The sequence below is a fragment of the Pinus tabuliformis genome, chromosome Q (assembly GCF_031772625.1).
Source record: "Pinus tabuliformis cultivar Carrire ecotype Pingquan chromosome Q, CPIR1, whole genome shotgun sequence".
NCBI classification, from domain to species: Eukaryota; Viridiplantae; Streptophyta; class Pinopsida; order Pinales; family Pinaceae; genus Pinus; species Pinus tabuliformis.
Window position 1 is genome coordinate 1,069,248,634 of NC_142296.1, and position 27,922 is coordinate 1,069,276,555.

Genomic DNA, 27,922 nt, shown 5'->3' on the forward strand with positions numbered 1-27,922 from the left:
AATCCCTACTTGAAGCCATTCCTGTGTACTGAGAGTTTTTTTCCTTTATTCCCAAACGGGTCCTGGAACAGGTAAGAAGACTTGGTTTCAGATTCCTATGGGCTGGGGACAAAAAAAAGAAGAAGAGAATATTCCTCGGGTCACATGGAAAAAAACTATTGTTCCTAAAGAGCTGTGGGCATGGGACATTTAAAATCTCCATTGCTTGGAAAGAGCCCTGGCTGCTAAATATGTCTAGAGAATTATAGAAGGGAAGGGCTTATTGAGAAAGGTGGTGAGTTGGAAGTACATACAGCCTCTGTCTACTGAGGATTGTATAAGATCTCCAAATAAATCATACAATAAATCTTCGGTGATTTGGAAGGCGATGGTGTTGGCCTTTCCGCTAATTGGAAGACAGTTGGTTTGAACTTTGGAAGGTTGGGGGTGGCAACAACACAAGGCAGGGGGATGATCCTTGGCTGCTTATAACCCATAATCCTTCTTTATATTCTCCCTTTGACATAAAATGCGTGCTCCCATAGCCCAAACATGATAAGGCACTGATCTTGCCTTTCATCCACCACCTCAAAACATAGAATCCATTTTTTTTTCCTTTTTTGTTTTCGTTTCCATGCAATAACAGTACTTATTTTTCCACACAGGAAATGCTTGATGTGCCATTGTTATACATTTTTGGAGCTTTCATTCCGGAAACAATGATTGCAGTGCTTTATTATTTTGATCACAACGTTGCATCCCAACTTGCCCAACAAAAGGAATTCAACTTAAAAAAACCTTCTTCATACCATTATGACTTACTTCTCTTAGGATTTTTGGTATGCAAATCACCTCAGTATATATATATATATATATTATTTAGAACTATGTTGTAATTTTTGTCAAAGTTCATGTTTAGGTTCAACTGTCACTGGCTACCCTATTCTGGAAGAGCTCTTGCTCTCCTGAAGACATCTTGATCTAACTCTTCATTCTTTGTTTTCACCTCCATAAAAAATATCTAGTGGATTCATAAATTTTCCTTTTATTGTGGCAGACTATTTTATGTGGTCGTGTTGGCATACCTCCTTCAAATGGTGTTGTTCCTCAATTTTCCATGCACACGAAAAGTTTAGCTACCCTCAAACATCAGGTACCAGTATATTGGAATTATCAATTGCAACTTCTCAAGGCAAAGACACAATTCAAACATTTTATAGATGAGTAACTTACAAGTACTTTTGTTACAGTTGTTGCTTAGCAAGTTAGTGACAACAGCCTGGAAAAGTATGCTGAAAAATTCAACCTTAGGGCAATTATACATAAACATGCAAGAAGCCTATGAGCAAATGCAGACCCCACTAGTTTATCAGCCTCCACCTGCCTTGGTAATGGTCTTATTTTTGAGTTTGGGTGTTTCATTTTATCTAATTTTCCTCTCCCTTTATTTATTTTTCTTGTCATGTCCCAACCATTTGTGCAGGCACTTAAGGAATTGAAAGAGACCACAATTCAGTTGGCCGCAAGTACTGGGAATATGGATGCCCCAGTTGATGAATCAATTTTTAATGTTGACAAGGATGTGGATGACCTGCTTCTTGTTGAGGTGAAAGAACAGAGATTGAGTAATTTGTTGCAATCTTTGATGGTGGTTGGCTGCCTTGCAGCAATGCCCATCATTAGAAACATCCCAACTTCTGTGCTTTGGGGTTACTTTGCCTTCATGGCCATAGAGAGTTTGCCAGGAAATCAATTTTGGGAAAGGATATTGTTTCTTTTCACTGCTCCAAGCTGTAGATACAAGTATGAACTTTATTCAAACTATAATGTGATTGACTTTAATGCTTGTAATATAGTTTTCAAAGTTGATCAATGTTGAATTGATGGTTACAGAGTACTTCAGGAGTATCATGCTACATTTTTTGAAACGGTGCCTTTCAAGACAATTTCCACTTTCACCATTTTCCAGACATGTTATTTGCTGGCATGTTTTGGTATCACATGGGTGCCTATAGATGGTGTTCTCTTCCCACTACTGATCATGTTGTAACTTGTTAGTCCCAGCGAGGCAGCATATCCTTCCCAAGTTTTTCAAAGGAGCGCATCTTCATGAATTGGATGCAGCAGAGTATGAAGAAGCCCATAGAATGCTATGCAATATAACAGTGAGTGCAAGACACATATCAAACAAATTTTAAAAATATTACTCAATTCTATTTCATAATACTTCAAGCTCGATTTCCATTACATTTTTTTACTAGGAAGCATGGGGACAGGTGCAAATGATGGCGAAGTTTTGGATGAGATGATTACATGAAGTCACGGTGAGGTCAAACACACATATAGTCCACAGATAACTAGCTCAAGTGATTGCACACCAATTCATGGATCCGAGTCTGCATTAAGTCCCCAAATTGCAGAAGCTAAACAAATATATAGCCCCCGTATAAGTGAGATCAGACAGACACATAGCCCTCACAGAGGGGAAAAGCATTCGGGCATTCCCCTGGTTAGTCAAGGAAAAAATATGAGTCCAAGTGCATCTGGTTTGAGGCCACATAAACCAACTTCCAATTAGGTGTTTGGAGTCTAAATCCTCGGCCAGTAATCTTTCCCTTCAGTGAGCATATCTTATGTTGAATAGTACATATTTTGTTGGCTTATCATTATTTAATCATTGTGCCATAAATCACTCAGTTGTATTTGGTGTGTCTTCACAAAGAACCTCTGTCCATCTCAGAGGACAGGGTAGACCATATAGTGCGTGTAAAAAAATGTAATGGAAGTCGAGCTTGAAGTATTTCTGTTTTCTTGTAGCATGAAATCTATTATGTCAGTCTTGTGGTTCTGTAGACCCTGGGCATGCCAAATAAGCATGGTGGTATTAAAGGGTCCTGTGAGTGGTTTGAGCTTCATAGAAAGTCATCCTTCTTCTACCAGTTGGATCTTAACCACAAAGTTTGCAGCCTTTAATGTTTCATTGAAATAAAAAATGTGGAAATTAAACTTGACAAATGAAAGGGAAATGGTAAGGCTTACAATATTAGAACTTCTGTAAATGTTTAGCCATTACCTTTAAAAACTAACCAAGGGCAATGTCAAATGATCAAGGATATGTTGAGATGGAAATATCTATTTTTCATGACAGTAAAACATTTAGATAATGGAAATAAAGAATATGTGCATTCAAGTTAAATCAGATTTATCTTGAATGGTTGGGAAGATTTGTTATTATCTTTAATAATTTAAGTCTTGTAAAGCAAATTTAGATTCCACATTTTATTTTGACACATTTAATTTTCTTTGCAATCGTAAAACATTACAAATTTTATTCAAAATATGTGCAGTTACTATTTCAATGTTATATATCCATGCTTTCAATGAAGTTCCTCCATGATTTATCTCTGGTCTATGTGGTCGATGGCAACAAACTTGAAGAAAAACAAGGAATATGAACCCTGTGTGTTACATTAATTTATGAGTAGTTTTATGCTTTGCAGTATAATCTGTGAGAAAATTGGCTACAATATTCAACACACAAGACATTATGAGTTTCTCAATTTGTGCTATTATATGCTATGGATTTTCTAACCGATATCTTGAAAACGTGGTCTGCACTTGCCATCTATGCCTGTGTTCTGCTGCGGTTTGTTACTTTCAAGCCATGCCTAATGTCATATTGTTTGTTGCAACTTTAACATAGAGAGCTAACCAGGAAGGCATTGGGTCATTCATAGAGGATGCTTAGGCATGATTCCAGGCTTTTGAAAATAATTGTGATTTCCATCACTAGTCATAGCACTTGATAGAAAGTTGGGATATTCATGAGTGTGAATTTATGTTTGTATGTTTACATACTTTCTTATGAATTAACTAGTCCTCAGTAGCAGTAGACATTGGACAAGTATATTTGTATACTTCTGTTTTAAACTGAAACAAATCCAAGGCTAAAAGGAATGGATTGATTGCACTAGTTATCCTTCTATAACTTTCCAACATAGGCTAGAGTAAACAGATTGTAATTTGGGTAATTTTTCTAACTGCAAATAGGAACATACTTGTGTATTGGCAGGGTGGTTACGAGGTCCCTAGAAGTGATGAATTTGAATTTTTTAGGTTTTTTTCTCATGCTTTCTGTGAATGACACGGGTGAATTTTATCCTACACCCACTAGGTTATCGATATGTAATTTCGGTAATTTTGATTTCAAAAGATATTTTAAAGAAATGCAATGATTTCATTTGTGTATTCAATAAACACAATATTCTAATGGAATTTTTCATTTGTGGTTTACCTATACAGATTCCATGGAGAAGTATTAGTGGTGTGACATCAATTGTCTTCAAGCAGAGGCTTTAGTTTTACTCTTTTCTGGAAGCAAATACTTTCTTCCAGTATTTTTGAGTTCCATGAAAAATTTGGAAGTCCTAATAGTATTCAATTATGGGTTCAAGAGAGACATAGTATTCAATTATGGGTTAAAGAGATCCACACTGAATGATCTATCGGCCTTATCTTCACTTAGTTTAAGACTATTCACTTGGAGAGGCTGCATGTGCCCCCACTTCAAGAGCATAGTAAAGTCATGTAGAACTTAGAGATGCTATCTTTAAGATTTTAGTGAAGATTGGAAAAATGTCTGGGTTCAATAACACCCAGTCGAGCATTAAGCTTCCAATAATGCTAGATTTTAACCTGGAGCACTTTTGTGATTTGGAGGAGATGCCCCCTTGTATTTGTGACACATCTTCAGTTATGAATTGGACTATTACTAATTGTCATTCTGATGACTTGGGGAGCCTCAACTCTTTAAGAATGTTAAGGAAGGAAAGAAAGTACATTATGCTAAGTTCTCTTATGCTTTTCAAGATTTTCTTGGATATCTACAATGTTTCAGGTAGGAAAGTACATTCTGTTAATGAAAATTTGTCTTGATAGAAAGTCCCAATTTCAAATTCTAATGCTTTCAAAAAACGTTGTATAACTGTAATGTTTCTAAAAGGAAAGCATATTTTTTCAATTTTAAGTATCATGATCCCATATTCCAACTTATTTTTCAGTAACCCATTAGGCTTTGTAGATTTGAATAAATCCATGTCTTTTGATAAGATCCTCTTCCAAATTAGAATGCAGTTTCCTTTTGGCAATAACCACATACAGTGTCTTGATTTTGTTATTGAGAAAACAGAGGTTGTGAAACAAGCTCGTGCCATACAAGGACTTGATTCATTGATTATGTATCAATTATGGCTCTTGATGTAACAATGTCTTGATTTTGTTGCTTGAAAATAGAGGTTATGCTTTACTATTTCACAGAATTTCTTACAATCTTTCCATAAGTATTGATTTGTAATCTCAGTAACTGAGGGATGACAGTAATGACAAAGGTAATATTCCATGGTTTGAAGTTCCCATCTTACTAAATATTTAAATATATCACCACAATTTAATTGTTAATTAAAGGAATTGTATTTGATTTGTAAACAATTCATTGCTTGATTTATAGATTTTTATTTTTTCCCATTTTTATTTTTTTCTCAGATTTGGTATGAGATATCTTCCAAGAATTGGGTTCCCTAGTTTCCCCACCATACCTACGAGGTTCAGATGCTATCATTAAATATTCTCGGAACGTTACAACTTACAACTTTTCTAGTAAGTGTGCTTTGAAACATTGTTGTTGCTTTTCCATGGTGTTAATGCAAATAAGCACTGCAACTAGTGCCATTATTTAGATTAAGTGCCGAAATCTAGGTGGTCTTGTAATGACACAGTGATTGTTTTCTAGCTACTAAGGCCATATGCATTTTTATCTCTTATGTTGTCCTGAGATATTCAAATTCAGAATAAGAATTGAGGTCTTGTTTCCACTGTAGATTACAGTCAGTTTCTTGAACATAATATATAGTAGATTATCTTTTATTAATCAACTGTGGATGTGATCCCTCGTAGGAAAGGAAATTCAAAGTGACTTTGATTTCACATTGATTTTTCAAAACATCCACACATGAAAGGAGATTCAAAGTGACACTGATTTCACACTGATTTGTCAAAATGGAGGCAAGAGAAAAGGAAACTTTGTATTCAACAATGCTCTTAATTTCATATGTACATGCATAGACATATTAGTAGAAATTATTGAAGGGTTGCCTAAGGAATATTTTCCATTCCACTACATTCTTTACAGCTTGTAATTAAATAACTCGGAACAATTCATTACACTACTTGTTATTCTTTATTAATCAGTGGTTAAGATTTTGATATTGAACTGGCTAAGATTTTTCTTCCTTCTATGAAATTGTGTGTTCTATAATGCTTCTTTTCCATTCACTATGTATAGCATATAAAGTGTGTCTAATGGAGTAGGAAGATTGGAAAGTCTTGTGATCCTTGAACTATGTTACAAGGCAGGGTAGGTGCATCCCGCAAAGGGGTCACAAATACCAAAGTTGGTATTGGCTAGTGCCTTGAGCTAGAAAATTTCCTTTACCCTTATATTAACAGTGAGTCTGGAGAGGATTCTAATATTATCTTTATAAGATTTATATCAGTTAATATTGATGAATAAAATTCATGAGACATGAAATAGGATGTCCTTGCAAGATGGTTATTGATTATTGGAAGCTATGATGGCCATTATGTCAAGCCAGGTGGTCGCACTCCCTTGATGGTGAGCACGATTGTGATCAAGATGGAAGACTTCATAGTCTAGATTGATTGTTTAGCAGTGATAGTTAGTGGGCTCATTCACAAAAGCTTCTATTTCACTAATCCTTTTTATAGAGTTGTCAAATTCAATTTCCAAAGGTTTTAATTACACTATAGAGTTGAGTTCTAAGAGAGTTGTGATTCACAGTGTTAAGTATAGCAGCTATGACACTTGAATGAAGACAAGCATAGTAGAGGTATCAGACTCAGGTATAAGCTTACTTGCATATTATAAGGGACTTGGTTGGCTTTTTAATAATTTTATAAACAAGTTCCATTTCATGGAAATGTGAAAAAAACAGTGATATTGCTACCATGTGGCTCTTGTCATATATGGTTTTAGCCACGAGGATCAATACCCCTCCAGGCCCAACCACACTAGCACTGCATGGTGCTCTACCTAGTTGTCACACGCAGCCAACCAGAACCCCAACTGCCAAGAGGGATGAATTTCCCACAAACCCAAGGCACCACACTAACAAGCCAACCAAATGCCCTCCTGGTCACTCAAATTCCAAAATTCCCACTTCCGCAAAGACGACCACCCTTCGACCTCCAATTAGTACTAATCCAACTACCCCACTCTACAAACCTATACCACCTACAACAACACCCCAAGCTCACACTATGACAAACACCCCTCTCTAGCAGTAGACATCCAAACCTCTCCCTATGAAATGAAATACCAAGAGCTCCCAATACACTTATGCTCTGCCACTCCAAGGGCTAATGACAATATTGAAGAGGAGTGTGAGCCAAGATTGTGCTTCTGCCAATTTCAATGGCTACCCTATCCAAACCCCAAAACACTTCGAACACCACCATAGAGACCCAACCACAACAAAGAAAGAAGAACACACAAGGAACTATTACCTATCTCAAAGAAAACAATAATATCTCTCTCATCATTGTGAAGGCAACCCTGACACCAGAGAAACCCACAGGCTCCAGCACAAGAAGCCTCCCTATGACCAGCACTGTCCACAACTAACTAGGGTCCCAAATGGTTATGAATGAAACCTTCTCACTTATGCAATTAGCAACATTGATCCCTGAATTTTAGCTCAATTTTGACCTTGCAACACAAAGGGCATGGTATATATGTAATATATAGCCCCCCCTATTCTTCAAGAACACAACTCTCCTCTAAAGACTTGCCTCCCATCCTCTGAACCAATCGTCAAGGTCCTCTGTCCACCAAACTACACAAATAACTAGCTTTGCTTTCAAAAAATTCTTATCCTACTTACCAGTAGAGGTTTTACCAACATGCCACCCCATTCAATTTCCACTTGTGCAGGGAGTAAATTCCCCCTCTTTAACCCTTTTCACATTAGTTAACACCCCCATTGGGGACACATTTGATGGATTTTAGATTGATTTAAAAAAAAATTATGCTTATGTTCAAGTAGTATATTTATTTTTTTAAAAATTATGCTTAGTGTTACAGGTCTATTTGGGCACATCACTCCCATCATTCAGATCAGTACTTTTAGGGCTCATCAAACCCTAATTCAGTTGCTACATTCCCTAGACAAGTCATCACATTGAATGCCATCATTCCTGAGAGTTTCCTGGCCTGAAGACATCCTGAAATGACTCCTTGAGGGACCAACGCAGCCTTGGTCAGGGGTAACTGCGCTGCAGAGCACTTAGGCCCATTCAAGCCTGCTCTACAGAGCACCTAGGCCCACTTTGACCTGTGCTGGGCGAGATTGAGCGAAATCTTCATAGGGTTCTAGGAATATTCCTTCATTCTAGATCATTCTAGAAGATTCCCACCTCTTATCCTCTCCTATGAGCTCGAAATTGGATAGGGAATGAATCAAATAACCTCCTATCCTCTCATCCCTTCCTCCATGGAAACTAACTCCCAAATTGGAAAGCCATTCAATGCCCAATTTATGACAAAACCACCTCCATTTCCTTATAAATTGAGCACTCATCATAGTGATCAAGGGCTGGACTTTGAGAATTTGTAAGGAGATACTGTTGGTTTGAGGTTTGAGATTGTAACCAAGTATTGTTATGCCGCGAGAGTGTTGTGCTTTTGGTGTGATGAAGGATGGAACTCAAGTTGGATGAGTGACATGGGATCAGACTTCTTTGGTTGTAACTCTTCCTTCTACTTAATAAAGTTGTTTACACCTTTTCCCATATTCTTGTCTTTATGTATGATGATTATATGTGTAAATGCTTTCGATTCCATTTGCTTATTGTTAGCATTATGATACAGGTATTGTCCTTGATGGAAACTCACTCAGATGAAAGATCATAGTATAGCAGGTAAACAACAAATAATTACAGATCAGTCTTCACATAATGAAGAAAGAGAGGTATACGCAGGTTCATCATTGACCAAGTTGTGTATATATGCACGGTCACTGTATACAAGTCGCGTATACGTACATACACACTTTCACAGAAGGAAAAGCGTGTATACCTTGGAAAACTAAGTTTTTGGTTCGAAGTATTTGGTCCATGGTATTTTGATCCATGGTATTGGTCCAAGGTATCTGGTCCGAGGTATTGACCCTAGGTATTTGGTCCAAGGTATTGGTCCTAAGTGGTTTTGGTCCATGGTATTGAGAAAGGCCTAAAACTATAAAAGGAGGAGAAGATCATTAGGCCAAAATGTGTAAGTATCGAATATCTGATGAAGTGTGAGATCTAGTATGCAGGTTATTGGGTTATGGTGCATTGCTGGATCTGAACCAAGGATGAACCTTAGCGGATGATTAGATCTAATGATGGATCGGGATCTTAAGGTGTAAAATGAACTATCATTATGTGTTTTTGCTCATGTATATTCTAGATCTGAATACTGACGCATATATTATTCTATAAATGATATGATCTGGGTATAACTGAAGTCTAGAATAGCTGCAGAATTCTAAATTAATATTTGCAGATGTATACGCTGGTTGGCTTTGAGAAAAGCGCGTATACATGTAGGTTCGACACATGGAAGTAGCGTATACCTTATAAAATATGTTTTAGTTGCTTCTGTTTGCTGTTGCAGAGTTCTGGGTTCTGGTTTGGGTTCTGGTTACTATATTCTGGTGACAGTATTCTGAATGATCAGATTGATGGGTTGTCAAAGTGATTGATTGATTTGGTTGTGGTTGGTTCAAAAAGTGATTGGTTGATGCAGATGTATTTGATGATTGAATTACAGTTATGATGTTGTTGATGGATCCAGTCTGAAAATTTATGAAACGTGGTCCCTGGAGGAAGAGAGAAGGTCGTAGCCTTCTGTAGGTTGGCGCCTACGTACCAGCAAACATATCAGCTAGTACAAGAGCTAGGGGGTTGTAGCTCCCTTCCAGTAGTAGCTGGAAAACGAGAGAAGGTTGCAGCCTTCTACAGGTAGAAGCCTGCGTACTGGTATAAGTCTGCACCAGTACAAAATTGTAAACAGATTTTTCTTATTATTAAAAGAAGACAGAGACGACAGCAGCAGGTGGTTTTTACCCACATTGGGTTTCCACCTTATATCTTGGTGTTCATGTGTGATGCTTATGTGTAATGCTTTATTCTGCTTTTACTGCACTGTCTAATTAATATCTGACATACTGGTTAAAGTTCAATGCATGATAAATTGGGTAAATCAAAAGTTCTCTGCATATACATTGGTTTCTTTAATAACAGTTGCGTGTACACGTTGGTTCACTTAGCTAAAGTAGTGTATACAAATCTGCCTATGGAAATGAAATATTATTGAGTTACAAATACTGATTCACCCCCCCTCTCAGTATTATTTCCAACAATTGGTATCAGAGCAGGTCCTTCAGAAGAAGCTTGATCGCTTGAAGGAAGATCCATCATCATGAGTAATCAAGAAAGCGGGGGATCCATCAGACCGCCAATATTTGATGGGAGAAACTTTGTTTATTGGAAGATAAGAACCACAACCTATCTTCAATCACTTGGAACAGATGTATGGGAAATCGTGGAAGGAGGATATACATTTCCATCAGCAATTCCTACAGATACGACAGGTAAAAAGCAATATGAAACCAATGCCAGGGCTGTCAATACATTATTGGGAAGTCTGTCACAATCAGAGTTTGTCAAAGTTATGCAGCTCAAATCAGCCAAAGAAATATGGGACAAAATCATTCTAAGCTACAAAGGAGACTCTCAGGTAAAACGTGCTAAACTGCAAACTCTCAAAATTCAATATGAAACTCTTAAGATGCACAATGATGAAAGTATAGCTAGTTACTTCTTACGTATATATGAGGTTGTTAATTGCATGAAGAATCTGGGTGAAGAGATAAAGGAATTTACCTTAGTTGAGAAAGTTTTAAAATCCTTGTCTGCTAAATTTGAATCAAAAGTATCTGCCATAGAAGAAAAACAGGATCTACAAACTATTACTATGACACAGCTTCACAGAATCTTAACTACCTTTGAGATGAGAAAAGGAGGTCCATCAGACATGAGAGAAGCCGCATTTAAAGCTTCAGCAAAAGGAAAAGAAGAACTCAATGAATCAGGACATATTTCAGAAGAAGAAGATGAAGTAAACTTTGTCAAGAAGCTTCAACAAGGTTTCGGAAGATTTAGAGTTAAACTACCTTTCAAATGTTTTGCCTGTGGTAGAGTCAGTCATTATGCTGCCAAATGTCCTCATAAAGATAAATATGATAAAGGGAAGGAATATGCAAAATGGAATAGAAAACAAAGTGTAAGTAAAAAGAGTTACTATACTCATGAAGATAGCGATGGATTATCAAATAGTGATGAAGATGAAAATAGTAATGACTATAGACTTCTAATGGCTTATGAAGATGATAAATTTTTGGATGCTTTAGAAGAAGATGACCTTCATGAAGAAATCTCTAAACTCAAAATCTGTTTAGAAGAAAATAATATGATTATAGATACCTTGACATATCAACTTGCTGAAAGAGAAAAACACAATGAAAAACTAGAATGTGAAATTGTGGGTCTAAGAAAGGATCTTGAGAAAACAAAATCTCTCAATCTTAGATTTGCTAAAGGATTAGAAACCTTAAATGAAATTATCAAAGTGTAGCGTTCTCCTCTGATAAAGATAGGTCTTGGATATACTGAAGAAGCACCTCAATCACAGAAGCTGTCAACCTCCACTAAAAGCTATCTTGATGCAGCAAAGAACAGTGAACAATATGACAATCGTCAACAAAGGCATAAAGCAGATCACCAGGTAAATTAGGCTCAATTTGCTTCAAGGATGAACAGAAGTCACAACCAACCTCAGGTAAATCATACTCAATTTGCTTCAAAGATGAATAGAAACTACAATCACCAGGTCAATAGATTCGATAATCGCAGGAACTTCTTCAATGGTCAATGTTTCTCATGTCATAATTTTGGACACAAAGTTGCTCAATGTGTTGCTTACAAAACCATCATGACTAGAGAAGCACGAAATCAAAGGAATGTGATAGGGATCAAGAAAAGTTCCTATAATAACTTTTCTCTTCTTGAAAATGAAATAGAATGCTCAATCTGTAACAACTTTGGCCATGAAGAATCTGAATGCAAGAGTAAATTTCGGCAAATATCTCAAAAGGAGAAAACTACATTAAATCCCTAAATATGGAGAAAGAAAGAACCGCAAATAGAAAGATGTGGTATAGCTTTGTATGCAGAAGGACAAGAAAACCAGTGGTACATCAACTGTGGATGCTCAAAACACATGACAGGTGATAAAGAAAAACTACACTCATATAATGCCTTAGAAAAGGAAAAGAATGCCTCATTTGGAAACGACACTCATGCTGTCATAAAAGGTAAAGGCTCTGTTTTCTTGAAAGAAAAAGTTAAAGCTGGGAATGTTATGTATGTTGATGGACTAAAGCATAACCTGTTGAGTGTCAGTCAAATGTGTGATTAAGGAAATGAAGTGGTGTTTCGCTCAAACGGATGTGTTGTTCGTGAGCTTGATACAGGAGAAATCGTGATCAAAGGTACAAGAACTCCAAACAACTTATACATAATCAAGGGAGGAAAACAACAGTGCTATCTAAGCAAAAATCATGAAAATTGGCTATGGCGTAGAAGATTGGGACATCTAAGCTTTTCTCAAATAAGAAAAGCATGCGGATTCCAAGTTGTTCATGATCTTCTAGATATCAGCATTCCTGAAAATACAATATGCAAACCATGTCATTTCAGTAAGCAAACCAGATCTCACTTCATTGAAAAAGAAGGGTCAGCTAGTAAGCCTCTTGAACTTGTTCATACTGATTTATGTGGACCATCAAGGAAAAAGTCACCTCGTGGAGAAGAATACTTTATATTGTTCATTGATGATTTTCCCAGAATGTATTCGATAGGTCTTCTAAAGCATAAAGATGAAGCATTTGAAAAGTTAAAAGCCTTCAAAGCTTTGGTTGAAAATGAATCAGATCGTAAAATCAAATGTCTCAGATCTAATCAAAGAGGGGAATTTACCTCGAATGAATTCTTTGACTTTTGTGAACAACATGGAATAAAAAGGCAGTTCTCCACTGCAAGGAATCCTCAGCAAAATGGAGTGGTAGAAAGGATGAATAGAACTGTTCAACAAATGGCTCAATCTATGCTAGATGAATCTGGAACTCCTGCAACCTTCTGGGGTGAAGTTGCATTCGCCGCCGTCACTATTCTCAACCAAGAAAATGTTCAGGTAAACAACACTCAAACTCCACATGAAACTTTGGTATGGTAAGACTCCTACTGTAAAATACTTCAAAGTTTTTGGAAGCAAATGTTACATCAAAAGGACTGATGAAAAACTTGTTAAGTTTGAACCCAGAGCAGATGAAGGTATTCTTCTTAGTTACTCTTCCCAAAGTAAAGGATATAAATGTTATAATCAAAGACTTCAGAAAATTATTGAAAGTATTGATGTTGTGGTTGATGAAGCATGCAAAAATCCAAAACAGATAAAAACCGAAGATTATGACAATGAAGAAGATGAGGATTATTTTCCCACATCAAATCCTGATGATTCTGAAGAAGAAACCAATGAAGCACCAGAAGAAGAGATAACGGTAGAAGAAAAGACTTCGTCCAGGTATGTTCAGAAAAATCATCCAGAAACTCAAATTTTAGGAGAAAAAGAGGCAGGTGTGCAGACAAGAAGAACTATTACAGAAGCCTCAAGCTATCTAGCATTACTATCTTCCACCGAACCTAAAAATGTAAATGAAGCATGCAAAGATGAATGTTGGGTCAAGGCCATGAATGAAGAACTTGAGCAAATTGAAAAGAATAATACTTGGGAATTAGTTCCTAGACCTCATGATAAGAATATCATAGGAACTAAATGGATATTCAAAAACAAGCTGAATGAAAATGGAGAAGTTATTAGAAACAAGGCCAGACTTGTTTGTAAAGGATATGCTCAACAAGAAGGTATAGATTTTGAAGAAACTTTTGCACCTGTTGCTAGACTTGAAGCCATAAGGACGTTTCTTGCTCTTTCTAGTTTTCAGAAATTCAAAGTATACCAAATGGATGTAAAATCCGCCTTTCTTAATGGAGACTTAGAAGAAGAAGTCTATATTGAACAACCAGAAGGATTCATTCTTGGAAATGATGCAAAACTTGTATGCAAACTCATAAAGGCTCTCTATGGTCTAAAACAGGCTCCAAGGGCCTAGTATTACCGTCTTGACAAATATCTCCACCAACAGGGTTTTTCAAAGGGGTCAGCAAATAGCAATCTATATACAAAGATTAACACTGATAAATTGCTAATAATTGTTGTTTATGTTGATGATATCATTTTTGGTAGCAATGAAGAATCCTTGAGTCAAAATTTTGCTTCAGTAATGCAGCAAGAATTTGAAATGTCCTTGCTTGGTGAGCTTACCTATTTTCTTGGTATACAAGTTCAACAAAATAAAGATGGTATTTTTCTTTCACAAACCAAATATCTCAAACAGATCTTGAAAAAGCACGACATGGAATATTTTAAACCAGTATGTACCCCAATGGTAAAAAGATGCAGTCTCAGCTCAAATGATGAATCAGCAGCATTACATCAACCAACTTACAGATCCATGATTAGCAGTCTACTTTATCTAACAGGTACCCGACCTGAAATCATGCATGCAGTAGGAATAGTTGGAAGATTCCAAGCAAATCCAAAGGAATCACACCTTCAGACAGTCAAAAGGATTTTCAAATATCTTCAAGGAACATAAAACTTTGGTTTATGGTATCCTAGAGATACAGATCTTACACTTCATGCATATACAGATGCAATTGGGCAGGAAGTGTTGATGGTAGAAAAAGCAGTAGTGGTGGTGCATTCTATATGGGTTCCAGGTTAGTGTCTTGGTTCAGCAAGAAAAAAAGTTCAATTGCATTATCTACAGCTGAAGCAGAATATGTGGTTGCTGCATCTTGCTGCACACAACTACTTTGGATGATGAAAACTTTGCAAGACATTTAGATCACATGTACTCCACCCATCTCCATTCTATGTGATAATACAAGTGCCATCAATATTTCAAAGAATCCAGTGATGCACTCCAAGACCAAGCACATACCCATCAAATATCATTTTCTACGTGAACATGTGCTTGAACAAAAGGTCAAATTGGAGTATGTTCCCTCCAAAGATAGGTTGCTGATATATTCACTAAACCACTGCCCAGAGAGACATTTGAATATCTCAGACAAAAGCTGGGAGTAGTTGCTGCATCATCCTGCTGTTAAATCCTATTTTTTCAGAGAAAGGTTGTTATACACAAGTTTCATGAAGCGTAGTTGCGTACATATGCGGGTTTCTGTGGGTTCAGTCGCGTATATGTTGGTTTGAAGAAAAGCAGTGGGACAGACTAAAAGAAAAAGGGGTCTGCTGTGGTTCTGTCAATTATCTGCTCTGTTTGATGATGCTTACAATTTTTTGATAACATGTGGAAATATATTGGTCCTCATAAAGTTGTTGATAACTTGCTGTATATCTGATTGATGATGATGTTTTGATATCTCTTACTATCATATGCAATGATCAGATCTGACAATGAACAGGTGGAACAGGTTCAGAGGGAGAGCATGGTATGCTTCTAATAAAGCATTGTTGGCATTATGTCTAGAATTCTTTGGTACCTAATCAATGATGATGAGTTCTTACTTTATGATGATAGGTTGATACTCACATATGTTGATTATCATGGTTGATGATATGGGATGTTCCCTAGTGATGATATAATGAAGGTTCTTGTGGAAAGATGATGCAGTTCTTGATAATGATGTCTATGGTGTTTTTCACATACATATGATATGATGTGCATGATTTTGTGCTACTGCTTGGAGATATGACATATGCTTAGTTGATTCATGGAAGGTTATGATAAGGGAATGAAGCAAGTTGATCTTGATGAGATCAAGAGGATGAGTTGATATATGCCGACATACTTTGACACAGGTTGATGATATTTTGGGAACTAATGATGGACATATATAGGTTGTTGGTCTGGATGTTGTTGACAGATGCTGTTGATGATACAGATCATATGATAGTTGCTGATGACTATCATGGTCTTGTTTAAGATATTTGGTCTCTGTTATATATGTCATTTAATGTAAAGGTCATGAAAAGACCTAATTTGTAACTCCACTATGCATGGGATGGATGATGTAATGTTTCTTGTTTTTTTCATGTATAAACAATTGGTATATCCCCACTTGGTTGGGTGGATGAGTCAAATTTGGTATATCCCCACTTGGTTGGGAGATGGATGTATGTATGAGTCATTGGTGTTAGGAAGGTCATTGGTATAGAGTCATGTCCTTCTTTTAGAAAATCTTTTTGCAGACTTTGCTTGTGCTCAGGGGGAGCATGGACTCAATCACAGGAGCTCAATTAGTACACTTCAGCATATCAGGGAATTCAACATGTACTTAGGGGGAGCATGACCCTTTGCCCTTGATGTCAAAGGGGGAGAGTGACTTGGTGTGATTGTTGCCATCAAGTCCAAAGGGGGAGATTGTTGGCATTATGATATAGGTATTGTCCTTGATGGAAACTCACTTAGATGAAAGATCACAGTATAGTAGGTAAACAACAAAGAATTACAGATCAGTCTTCACAGAATGAAGAAAGAGAGGTATACGCAGGTTCATTGTATATAAGTTGCGTATACGTACACACGCACTTTCACAGAAGGAAAAACGTGTATGCCTTGGAAAACTAAGTTTTTGGTCCGAAGTATTTTGATCCATGGTATTGGTCCAAGGTATCTGGTCTGAGGTATTGACCCTAGGTATTTGGTCCAAGGTATTGGTCCTAAGTGGTTTTGGTCCATGGTATTGAGAAAGGCCTAAAACTATAAAAGGAGGAGAAGATCATTAGGCCAAAATGTGCAAGTATCGAATATCTGATGAAGTGTGAGATCTAGTATGTAGGTTATTGGGTTATGGTGCATTGCTAGATCTAAACCAAGGATGAACCTTAGCAGATGATGAGGGATTAGATCTAATGATGGATCGAGATCTTAAGGCGTAAAATGAACTATCATTATGTGTTTTTTCTCATGTATATTCTAGATCTGAATACTGACGCATATATTATTCTGTAAATGATATGATTTGGGTATAACTAAAGTCTGGAATAGTTGCAGAATTCTGAATTAATATTTGCAGATGTATACGCTGGTTGGCTTTGAGAAAAGCGTGTATACATGCAGGTTCGACACATGGAAGTAGCATATACCTTATAAAATATGTTTTAGTTTCTTCTGTTTGCTGTTGCAGAGTTCTGGGTTCTGGTTTGGGTTTTGGTTACTATATTCTGGTGACAGTATTCTGAATGATCAAATTGATGGGTTGTCAAAGTGATTGATTGATTTGGTTGTGGTTGGTTCAAAAAGTGATTGGTTGATGCAGATGTATTTGATGATTTAATTACAGTTATGATGTTGTTGATGGATCCAGTCTGAAAATTTATGAAACGTGGTCCTTGGAGGAAGAGAGAAGGTCGTAGCCTTCTGTAGGTCAGCGCCTACGTACCAGCAAACATATCGGCTAGTACAAGAGCTAGGGGGTTGTAGCTCCCTTCCAGTAGTAGCTGGAAAACGAGAGAAGGTTGCAACCTTCTATAGGTAGAAGCCTGCGTACTGGTATAAGTCTGCACCAGTACAAAATTGTAAGCAGATTTTTCTTATTATTAAAAGAGGACAAAGACGACAACAGCAGTTGCTTTTTAACCAAATTGGGTTTCCACCTTATATCTTGGTGTTCATGTGCGATGCTTATGTGTAATGTTTTATTCTTCTTTTACTGCACTGTCTAATTAATATCTGACATACTGGTTAAAGTTCAATGCATGATAAATTGGGTAAATCAAAAGTTCTTTGCATATACGCTGATTGCTTTAATAACAGTTGCGTGTACACACTGGTTCACTTAGCTAAAGTAGCATATACAAATATGCCTATGGAAATGAAATATCATTGAGTTACAAAAAATGATTCACCTCCCCCCCGCTCTTAGTATTATTTCCAACAAGTAGATAGATTTATTGCTTTGATTGGTTTTTTGTCCTCTATTTATGATTGCAGGTACTTATCGAGCGGATTCAGTTCGAGAAGGAGTGACGGTAGCTATTCAAAGGAGACAAAGGGAAGAAAAAGATAACAAGTAGGTCCCTTGTCTTACTTATCTTCTATAGAAAAAGGTTAAACTCTTTAAATCTGTTGTTCTAGGTGTAGCTACCAACCTAGGGAAGTTGTGTTTATCCGTAGATGCAAAATTCCACATAACAAATTGGAGACTCTGTTGGGGAATTATCATCATTCCGGGTAGTTTATATTCATCCTATTACACCCTAGTAGGCTTTACTTGCCTCCATTGATCTTATTTCAGCCTTTTTGGTAAAAAATTGTGCTTGAAAGCCCCTAGAATGGCCTCTCTGGCACCAACGCAGGCTTGGTCAGGGCACAGAGCGCTGCAGAGCACCATTGGCTTGAGGACAGTGCTCTGAAGCCACATTTTCTCCCATTCAGGGCTGTGTTGATCCTCCTTAGGTAAAAAATCCCACCTTTGACTTGATTTTTCCCAAATTTCCTTCTTTTTTTGCTTGCTGAAAGATCAATGATTGTTGTGTCTCTGAAATCAATTTGTATTTCTCTTCCTAGCCCTACTTTGGCCTTGATTTTTTAGTGTTTCTTAAATGATTTCTTTATCATTATCAATTCATTGTCAAAGTTAGATTATAGTCGATTAATCTTTGCTGAAAAGAAAGTGTCGTAAAAGTCTTCACTTCTTTCGAAAAGGAATTGTCGTAAAGTCTTCGTTCTTGCAAAAAGATTGATTGATTGTATGTGCATTAGTTTCCTTTTGTTCATCTTAGCATTAAGGGAATTGAAAAGAAAAACTTGCATCGTGCATTGAAAAAGTTTGTGTGTGCTTATAGGAATAGTTTAGGGAAATTGCATTAGATGTGCTCTTTGTTCTTTGATTAAAAGAATCTGATTTCTCTATCCCTATTAGCTAAGGTTTTCAATGTTCAAATTGAATGAAAATAATGCTTATCATATTAGTTTCATTCTAAGAATTTCAAAGCCATCACGTGGTGAACCTTGAAAGGAAAATTCTTAATCAAGATCAACTTAAAATTAATCTCAATTAACCTAATGGAGCATTGTCACCTAACGCAAAACATTTAGAGGTTCTAGCCTAGAGAAGTGTTCCAGCATCGTAAAACATAGCAATTGTCACTAACTTATCTACGATACATTCTGAGTGTGATACCTCATTCCACATACGTCAGTATATCATAGCTCATCCACGTACCTTCAGGTATATAGGGCGGCGTTACAGTACGTAAAGTATAAAGGAATGTTCTCAGTATGCGGTTTCGCATTAGACAGCGCTAACATGGATTGGGCCTCCATGTACTTTCAGGTATATATGAGACGACTACATTAGGTTGATATCCATCCTTAGGTAACTGAGTCGGCCGCCTTGTACACTGTGATACACCAAACACAACATTCGGGGAGATTGCCTGCACGTATGTTAAGTCCTTGGTTTACTGAGACAGTACATTGTTGTTCACAGTTGCTTGGTAATCCTTTTGCCCAGATTATCTCTCTTTTGTTTTGTTATGTTATTTTGATTAAAATAAAATTAATTGACCATGGATAACATCCTCCACGCTCACTCCTTAGTTGATCTTATGTTGAGACATATGGCAACAACTCCGGAGTCCACCGATCAGGGAATTCCTTTTGATGGGAATCCTAGTCCTTTTCCTCCTTTCGAAAATATTGGTGCTCCTTATATGGCTACATTGTCCCTTCCGAGATTTACCATTGGCTTGCTAGTATGGTTGCAAGGTTAATTTTAGGGGCGAATAATCGCCCAAAGGCGAAATTTAAGGCTTTTTATATTTTAATGGGGCGAATTTTTAATTAAAATAATAATTTTTTTTTTATATAATTAGCCCATATTTTATTTAAAAATTAATTTATTTTTTTATTTTAGCCCAGGGCGGATAAACTAACCTAATGGTATTTGATCAAAATCGCCCCATTTTGATATTTGCGGAATCGTATTTGATCAAAATCGCCCCCATTTTGATTTACAGTTTGGATTTTCTGGTTTGGGAGTGGTTTGTGAGGGTCGATTTGGTCATGGGATGTTAGATTTATTTTGAAATGGAGGGCGGAGCGAGGGCGGCTCCCTGTTTTGACGGATTCAGCCCGCTGTTTTGGTGTATATGGCTCCCTGGGTCCCTGTATAAAAATGGTTTTGAAATAGGCTTTTTCATGCTAGTTCACAAATCTAGCAGCAACAGTTTCGGTGGGATATTCTTGCATTTTCAGATTTCAATCCGCTTATTCTTCTCTGGTTTCGGTATCCATTGTTTCTTGGATTTGAACGGCTCATGCCACTGCAGCAGCAACAACAACAGTCGGTACTTGACCGAATTGTTGGCTGAGCGCGAGAAATTAGGCCCCTTTATTCTCATGTTCGTGTAAAAGGTATATTAACTCTGCTGATATTCAAGCATGGGATAAGTAGCCGTGATCTGCTTACTCTTTTTATGATTGTCTGTGTCCTACCTTTTGTTGTGTTGTTGAGCTGGAAAGTTATCAGTACTTACCCTAAATATTACAGCGTTTGGATGTTTGCAGTCTGCCAGTATCCCAAGATGAATATTGTGATGGAGAAGGCAACTTCCTGCTTCTGATTCCCATGTATTGTTCGTGTTGGTTTAAATAATATTTCTGCACCATTTTTGCAGTAACTTTCTGGTCATTGTTGTTTTATCTGTTGCTTATATCACGCCTATTTCGTTAAATGCCCGTTTCTTTTTCCTTTGGTTTTCCCTTTCATTCTGTTAGCTTTCTTATAGCTGTAGATTGTGCTCATTTTTGTGCAATCCAGATGTGTTCTTGGGTGTTTAAGGTCAAAATACGCGGTCATTTTTATTTTCAGGGTTATTTTATCAGATGATAGGTTAATTTCAAATTTCAATTCGCTGAATATGTTGTGCTTCTTTGGCACAGTACGTCATATTGTTTCTTGCGGTGATAAGGGCCAGAGCAGTTGGTGCCGGCAATGATTGTTGTATTGTTCATATTTTTCATTCAGCTTGATCTCGGTACAATTGTCTCAAATGTCTTTTATGGTGAGAGGGAGCGTTATAGTCATGTTGCCAAGTATGGGCTGGTTCATAGGGTTGAGTGGGGGAATTGGGTGTTTTCTTGCCTGAGTCATGGGTCAGTTAGCACTATTTATATCAAATGTGGCCTGAATGCTGTTTGAAACTGGAGATACTGATGACCTCAATGATGTGAAAAATTGGAGATACCGTATGGCCTTAATGGTGTTTGTAATCAAAATCTGGATTGAACACAGTGTCTGTATAGACTGTAGTTCAAGTTTTGTATAGACCTTTTGAAAAGTTTTCGAGGCAAGAAATCTGTTGTATTAATATTGTCTGATTTGTAATAGAGAAACTGCTATGAGGTGCTTTGGATTACTTGGGAATGAATTTTTGTCTCAGATGTCGATAGTCTGTACTGTGGTAGACAATAAGATGATTTCTTTTCTCAGGGATTGCAATTGCTTTCCGGAAGATGGGGTATACCTGTTCATGGTACTTCTTTCGACATCAAGTTGATAAACCTTCCCTTAGACTTGAGTTTTGTTTGGTTCTTGTTCGTTGGGTGATGATAAAAAATGTAATATTCATTTGTATTTGTTGATTTTATACTCATGGAACTTGTTTCTTATTGTACTCAGTTCTTTTGATGCAAGAAAGAACAACAGACTAGTTTGAGCTTGAGGTACTTGAAGCGGCAGCAGCTCTCTTCTCAAGCGGTATGTGTTCTAGTTCTCAAGTGTAATATGAGTAAATTTAGAATGTACTGCCGTTTGACAATACTTGTAAGCACTTTGAAGCAAATGTGGCCTGAATGCTGTTTGAAACTGGAGATACTGATGACCTCAATGATGTGAAAAATTGGAGATACCGTATGGCCTCAATGGTGTTTGTAATCAAAATCTGGATTGAACACAGTGTCTGTATAGACTGTTGTATAGACTGTAGTCTAATTATGTATAGACTGTTGGTCTTAAGAGCATGCGATCATTGATCAAGCCATCATGACCCATGGCAGCTTTGAAGGGATAAAAGGAAGACGTGTTGAAGCCAATGCTGCCATTGGAGTTTGATTCTTGAATATCATGGAGATTAAGAAGAATTATGTTCCATGCTCAAGGTTAATTACATTAACGTTTTATGTGCTTACTCTACAAATGAATTTGAACAAGTTTTTCATGGAAACCTTTCGAAAAGAGAAAAAAGACCTTGCATTATAGTTTATTGGTGGATTCCTATATTTTCTTGGTTGTTGTTACATGTTGACTATTGGAAGATCTGTTTATATTACTGAGAATCTTTCACCTGAAAATGGAGCAGTAAAGGACATATTAACTATTATACGCTTTTGATTTTTCTGCCTTTGAGAACCTTGTGAGTTGTATGTCATTGAAGGGTGACTTGGTTTGAATAGTTAGCTTTGGAGAGCAGTTAGAGGAAGAAATAACTCAAACCCAAACTCAACAATGGAATTTTTATCAATGTGTCCATTCCAATAGATTATTATTCTAAATCTGGATGATGTGGCAACAATAATTATATATTTTTTGGAATGTACCTCAGTGAATGATCACCTTTTGTAATATTTTAAGTGCCGCTACATAGAGATGTTATTTCTATGCTTAATTAATTGCATTGATGTGCCATAGAGCAATGCAATGCATCTGGATACTTGAAGTCTTGGAATTGCAGAGCAGCATTTGCTTGATTCCTTGGTAGCTGTTTGAAGATCCTAACCAAACTGATGTTTCTTTCAGAATTGTGGTTCTTTGTCATAGTAGTATAGTACGCTGTTCCTGAGATTACCTTTGGTTCTGTTCTGAGATCTGTAGAGAATTGTTGAGCAAGGGGGAGGATAGCTTCATCTTAAAGCATCCCTCTACCCAACGTTAAGCTTGATGGGAAGAATTATCCTATCTTCAAGTGAAGGGTGCTAAACATATAATTGAAGAATTGATTGTTAAGACTTGTGGAGGGTAAGAAGACAAATTGCACTGTTGCTAAAGAATTAGTAAAGCTATAAGACAAATTGCACTGTTATATAGAGTGTCTATACAACAGTCTATATATTACAACTAAGTACAATGAGTCTCTCTTTGTGGTTAATTGTACTATACCTTGGGTGCCAACATTCATAATTCTTGTTGTTGAACCAAGCTCTCCAGTTGCAGCAATAAGCTCGACACCTTTGTCTTATTGATTGCATTCTTTGAACAATGTTACTCAAGCCAATCCTTAAACCTTGGATTGATCAACCGATCTCTAAAGAACATTGCATCATGATGTTGTTCATCCCCTCTTCTACAATTTCTCTCTTATAGATGCATTCTTTGATTGTTCAAGGCCTCCTCCTTAATGACATTTGAGGGATAATTTTGCCTCCTTCCTTGTCTTAACATAAACTTGGTTTTGTTATCCATCTTTCACATGGCTGCTAGGATCCATGGTCACTTCTGAAAATTGCTTGCAAGGTTATCTTGGCTTCATTATGCATAGTTTTTTCCTTTTGGAAACTCATCCTTCCTTGAGGATTGTCTAGCATCTACTACCTCAATTTGGATTTCTTGGATCAATTTAGTGCTCTCGTTCTCCTTTTGGACCAGTTGTCCATTCTCCTCACATGCAAAGCATGCATTCACATAAAATTCACCAATTTTAAAAATAAAAGGTTACCTGGCCTCTTCTGATGCCTCCAACATCAAATTTTGTCTTCCTTCCATGCTTTAGGAAGGTACTCCTTCTCTTTCTTCTATTCTTATGACAACTATGAATGATTGTCCCTCTCGAAAATCCTTATCATCTGCATCTATACACATAGCATCAGTATCATAATCACCAAGCTCTTTAGCCCCATATGGTATATATGTTACGAGCACTTCTAGCTAACCTCCCATGAGACTTTCATTTATTGTCTCATCGACATCCTCTTTGTGGAGCTCCCTCTACTGTTATGATGCTTTTTCCACCATATCTTCTATCAACAAATCCATATGTTGATTTGAACTCTTTATGCAGTCCATGAGACTCTCTGATAGTCTCTCTTCAACATCTTCCTCATCATCAAGGACTATTCCCTGCTCTGGTTCAAAATAGTGAACTAATTCAACTTTAGGCTCAACAGGTGCTTCATCTTCCTCCCTAGCTTTCTAGCTTTAGGGGGCTTCCTCTTAAAATCTTTTTTCTGACAAGTAATTTGGCTTTCTTCCTTAGGTCCCATCTCTACCTTTGGTATTCTCTTTCAAGCCTCATTTTGACTATGTTGAATCTCTCCTTCAACTCATAAATCTCCTTTTCAATTTCTTCTTTACTCATGCCATTTTCCTTGGCATGCTTCTCCCTTTTGTTATGGCATCCATGAGAACTGGTTAGTAGTGGGTAGTTCTTAACCAAAAGGTTCCCAAAAGGGCGACTTCGGGACTGATTACAGAGAAAGGAGAATCAGTACCTGGATGGCCCCTCTTACGTGGAGCCGATTCACTGACCAAGCTTCCTACTCCACAGTCTACATCAAAACAAACATCTGTAGTTGAATGGGCACTACAGTTGCCAAATAGGCTTACACAGGCAACTGGAGAGCTTCATTTGAAAGGACAGATTATGCAGAAGGTTTGCAACTATGAACATGAAGCTCGGTCTTCAAATGAGGTAGCACCAATTGAAGCATGCTCTAAAGACAAAGGGTTTCCTTGCAGTCAGCAGAATGATTCTGATCGAGAAGAAAATTGTTTGGCAAGGAGATTAGAGTTCCTTTGTCAAAGTAAAACCTGCAGGCATTTTACATATCAGGAGTTGCAATCTGCTACTTCTGGTTTTTCAACAGGTTGCATTTGTAGTTTTCCTCATGGAGTTTTTCATTTCTGTGCTTCTGTTTTGAATGGGAAATTTCCCTTGAAATGTATATTAACCTTGTGAACTCAATTCAATTATGTAACATCCTTATTCTTGCAGGGAATTTTATAGGAAGAGGAGGCTGCAGTAAGGTGTACAGAGGATTTCTTCCTGATGGACAATCGGTGGCAGTGAAAATCTTGAATTCATCATCCAAAACAGAGCAAGAGCTTCTTTCTGAAGTTGAGATTCTTACTCTATTGAAGCACAACCATGTCATTACACTTATCGGTTACTGTGCAGAAGGCCTTAACTGCCTTCTGGTGTATAATTTTGTATCCAGAGGAAACCTTGAAGAGAATCTCCATGGTATATACTCAATAGTATTGCATTTTAAGAATCATGAAATCGTGTAGAAATATTAAGCAGTAGTACGTTTTAAGCATCATAGTGTTATGTATTGTATGGCAGGGTCTTTCATTTTCTCTTTTCTGAGATTTGATTATAGTCCTAGCTATTGACTATGTATATATTTTTCAGGAGGAGAGGAAAAGCCAATACTTCCTTGGAAAGTGCGATTAAAAGTGGCTGTAGGAGTTGCTGAAGCATTAGATTACTTGCATAATGGATTTTCTCAATCTGTCATTCATGGAGATGTAAAGTCTTCCAATATCTTGCTTTCTGAAGAGTTTGAACCACAGGTATAAATCTTTTTACTGCAAGAAGAATCAAGACTAAATTGCACAATTCGGTATTTGAAGAGATCTTAGTGATCTAGACTTGTAAACTGAAACTTGGAATTCTGCACTAATGAAAAATTTCAACAGAATTAATGTGCGTGTTATTATAATAGTTGTCAGATTTTGGGCTAGCAAGGTGGGCACCAACATCTTCATATATCACTTGCAGCGATGTTTTAGGAACATTTGGGTATGTAAGCATCTTCCCAGTTTCGATTGGCCATTTTCAGATTAAAGCTATCCAATTTGTAAATTCACTAATTGTGATTGTAGTTTGACAGGTATCTTGCTCCAGAATACTTTGTTTATGGAAAGGTTAATGAGAAGACGGATGTGTATGCATTTGGTGTGGTCCTTCTTGAGCTAATAACTGGAAGGAAGCCAATTGATACAGCAAGTCCCAAGGGTCAAGAAAGCCTGATTATGTGGGTAAGTCCTGGTTTTTACAGTTGACTCTCTTCTTCATGTTTATTTATATTGATTATCCTTATTAGGGGCTCATGTTTAACCTTCTGTAAATGTTGAAACCAGGCAAGACCACTCTTACAGGATGGGAATATGGAAAGTCTTGCTGACAAATGTTTGCAAAATGTTTATGATACAAATGAAATGCATAGAATGATGCTTGCTGCTACGCTTTGTCTAAGGGAAACATCTCATTACCGTCCTTGCATGAGCCGAGTAATTTATCTTCCTCTATTCATTTCTATATGCTTCAGGGGCTTGTTTTTACTACCTCGTGTGTTTTTTGAGGGTATTCTTTACCTGCAAAAATTACTTTAGGGTGCAATTTCTCTTACATTTTCTTTTAGCTATAAAACACTCTATGTTAACCACATCTGTTCATCTCTGCTTACTCTTTAATACCAAGATATGATTAATGGCAGATTTTAAAACTACTACAAGGAGAAGATGAGAGGACTGACTGGGCGTGGTGCCAGAATACAATGATCAAGGATATGGATACTTCAGATGAGGATGACATTGTAGAAAATCAGGGGGGGCATGATATACAAACCCATCTCACCCTTGCCATGCTTGGGGTGGATGATGATACGGTATCACTTAGTAGCACAGATCATAGTGTGGGCATTTTGCCAACAAACAATTCTTTGGAAGATTACGGACTGCGCCGATGTAGCAATTCATCAAGCTTTTAATTCAAGATTAAAAGAAGTGAGTTTTGTTGCCAGCAATACATTTGTTTATGGTTGCTTTATAAGTTTCCCATGGCCACAGTGGTTTCATATTCTTATATGGCCAGGAATGTGACGTATTATGCTAGACCTCAAAGAATAGCTAAGGATTGTATGAAAACTAGGGGATTGAACAATAACATTGACTTCGTTAAAGCATTCCTTGAAGTTAGAAGCAAGCTCATGGGCGGAAAGGAAGATCAAGATGTCAGTACTCCATTATCTTGGCTGCAGATCTGAGCAATGTTTGACTAGTTGGCATCTTTTGTTCGCATGCTGATTTTTTCAGTGTCGTGTCCACATTTCTACTTTTTACTGTCAATCTCATGTAAATAGTGAAAATGGATCTACGGTGTTCATTACACTGCTCTGGGTAGACAAGTACCAAGAAGAGTAACTTTTTGGTAATGCTACTATATTGTCAATTCAGAAGTGGTGGAGAGAACCGTAGAAAGAACTACCCACTACTAACCAGTTCTCATGGATGCCAGGTTGATTGATCAAATGGATCAAATGTGCTGAAGCTTGAGATCCTTCTTTGATGCGCCATAAGGGCCATGCCTGATGCGTTTTTGGTCTAACAAAAGGACCAAGGGTTCAAATAGTTAATGGTTAGCATTCACCAACTATTAAAACAGAGTAGCCATGTCTAATTTTCAAATTTCATTTATAACACTAGCAATTTTTATTGCATAATATCAGGAATGAACAGATGCAGGGTTTTCAAGATTCAGGTTGAATATCACAGAAGACAATGCAAAGGTGTACCGGTGAATACTATGGTATTAATGAGAATCAAAAGTTAAAAGCTACACAGTAGAATGCATTTATTCATCTTCAAGGATATCACAGCACACACCACACTGCAT

The 27,922-nt window shown here is 37.1% G+C and overlaps 1 protein-coding gene and 1 pseudogene across 1 annotated transcript; both read left to right on the forward strand.

Annotated features, from left to right (window-relative positions):
• Positions 1-367: 367 nt before the first annotated feature.
• On the forward strand, positions 368-3,008 carry LOC149223218 (boron transporter 1-like; annotated as a pseudogene).
• LOC149223219 (protein kinase STUNTED-like) lies at positions 2,855-27,361 on the forward strand. Its single transcript, XM_089387835.1, has 8 exons — positions 2,855-2,875; positions 24,662-25,109; positions 25,238-25,486; positions 25,658-25,818; positions 25,971-26,047; positions 26,139-26,286; positions 26,389-26,538; positions 26,745-27,361. The coding sequence occupies exons 1-8, from the start codon at positions 2,855-2,857 to the stop codon at positions 27,015-27,017; spliced, it is 1,527 nt and encodes a 508-aa protein (XP_089243961.1). The 3' UTR covers positions 27,018-27,361.
• Positions 27,362-27,922: the final 561 nt, after the last annotated feature.

Bases quoted from the DNA above. Each gene is read 5' to 3' on its own strand.
- LOC149223219 (XM_089387835.1), top strand. From the start codon at position 2,855: ATGGTGGTATTAAAGGGTCCT. The intron at 25,819-25,970 runs GTATAAATCTTT...TTATTATAATAG, and splicing joins CTGAAGAGTTTGAACCACAG to TTGTCAGATTTTGGGCTAGC. The intron at 26,539-26,744 runs GTAATTTATCTT...GATTAATGGCAG, and splicing joins ACCGTCCTTGCATGAGCCGA to ATTTTAAAACTACTACAAGG.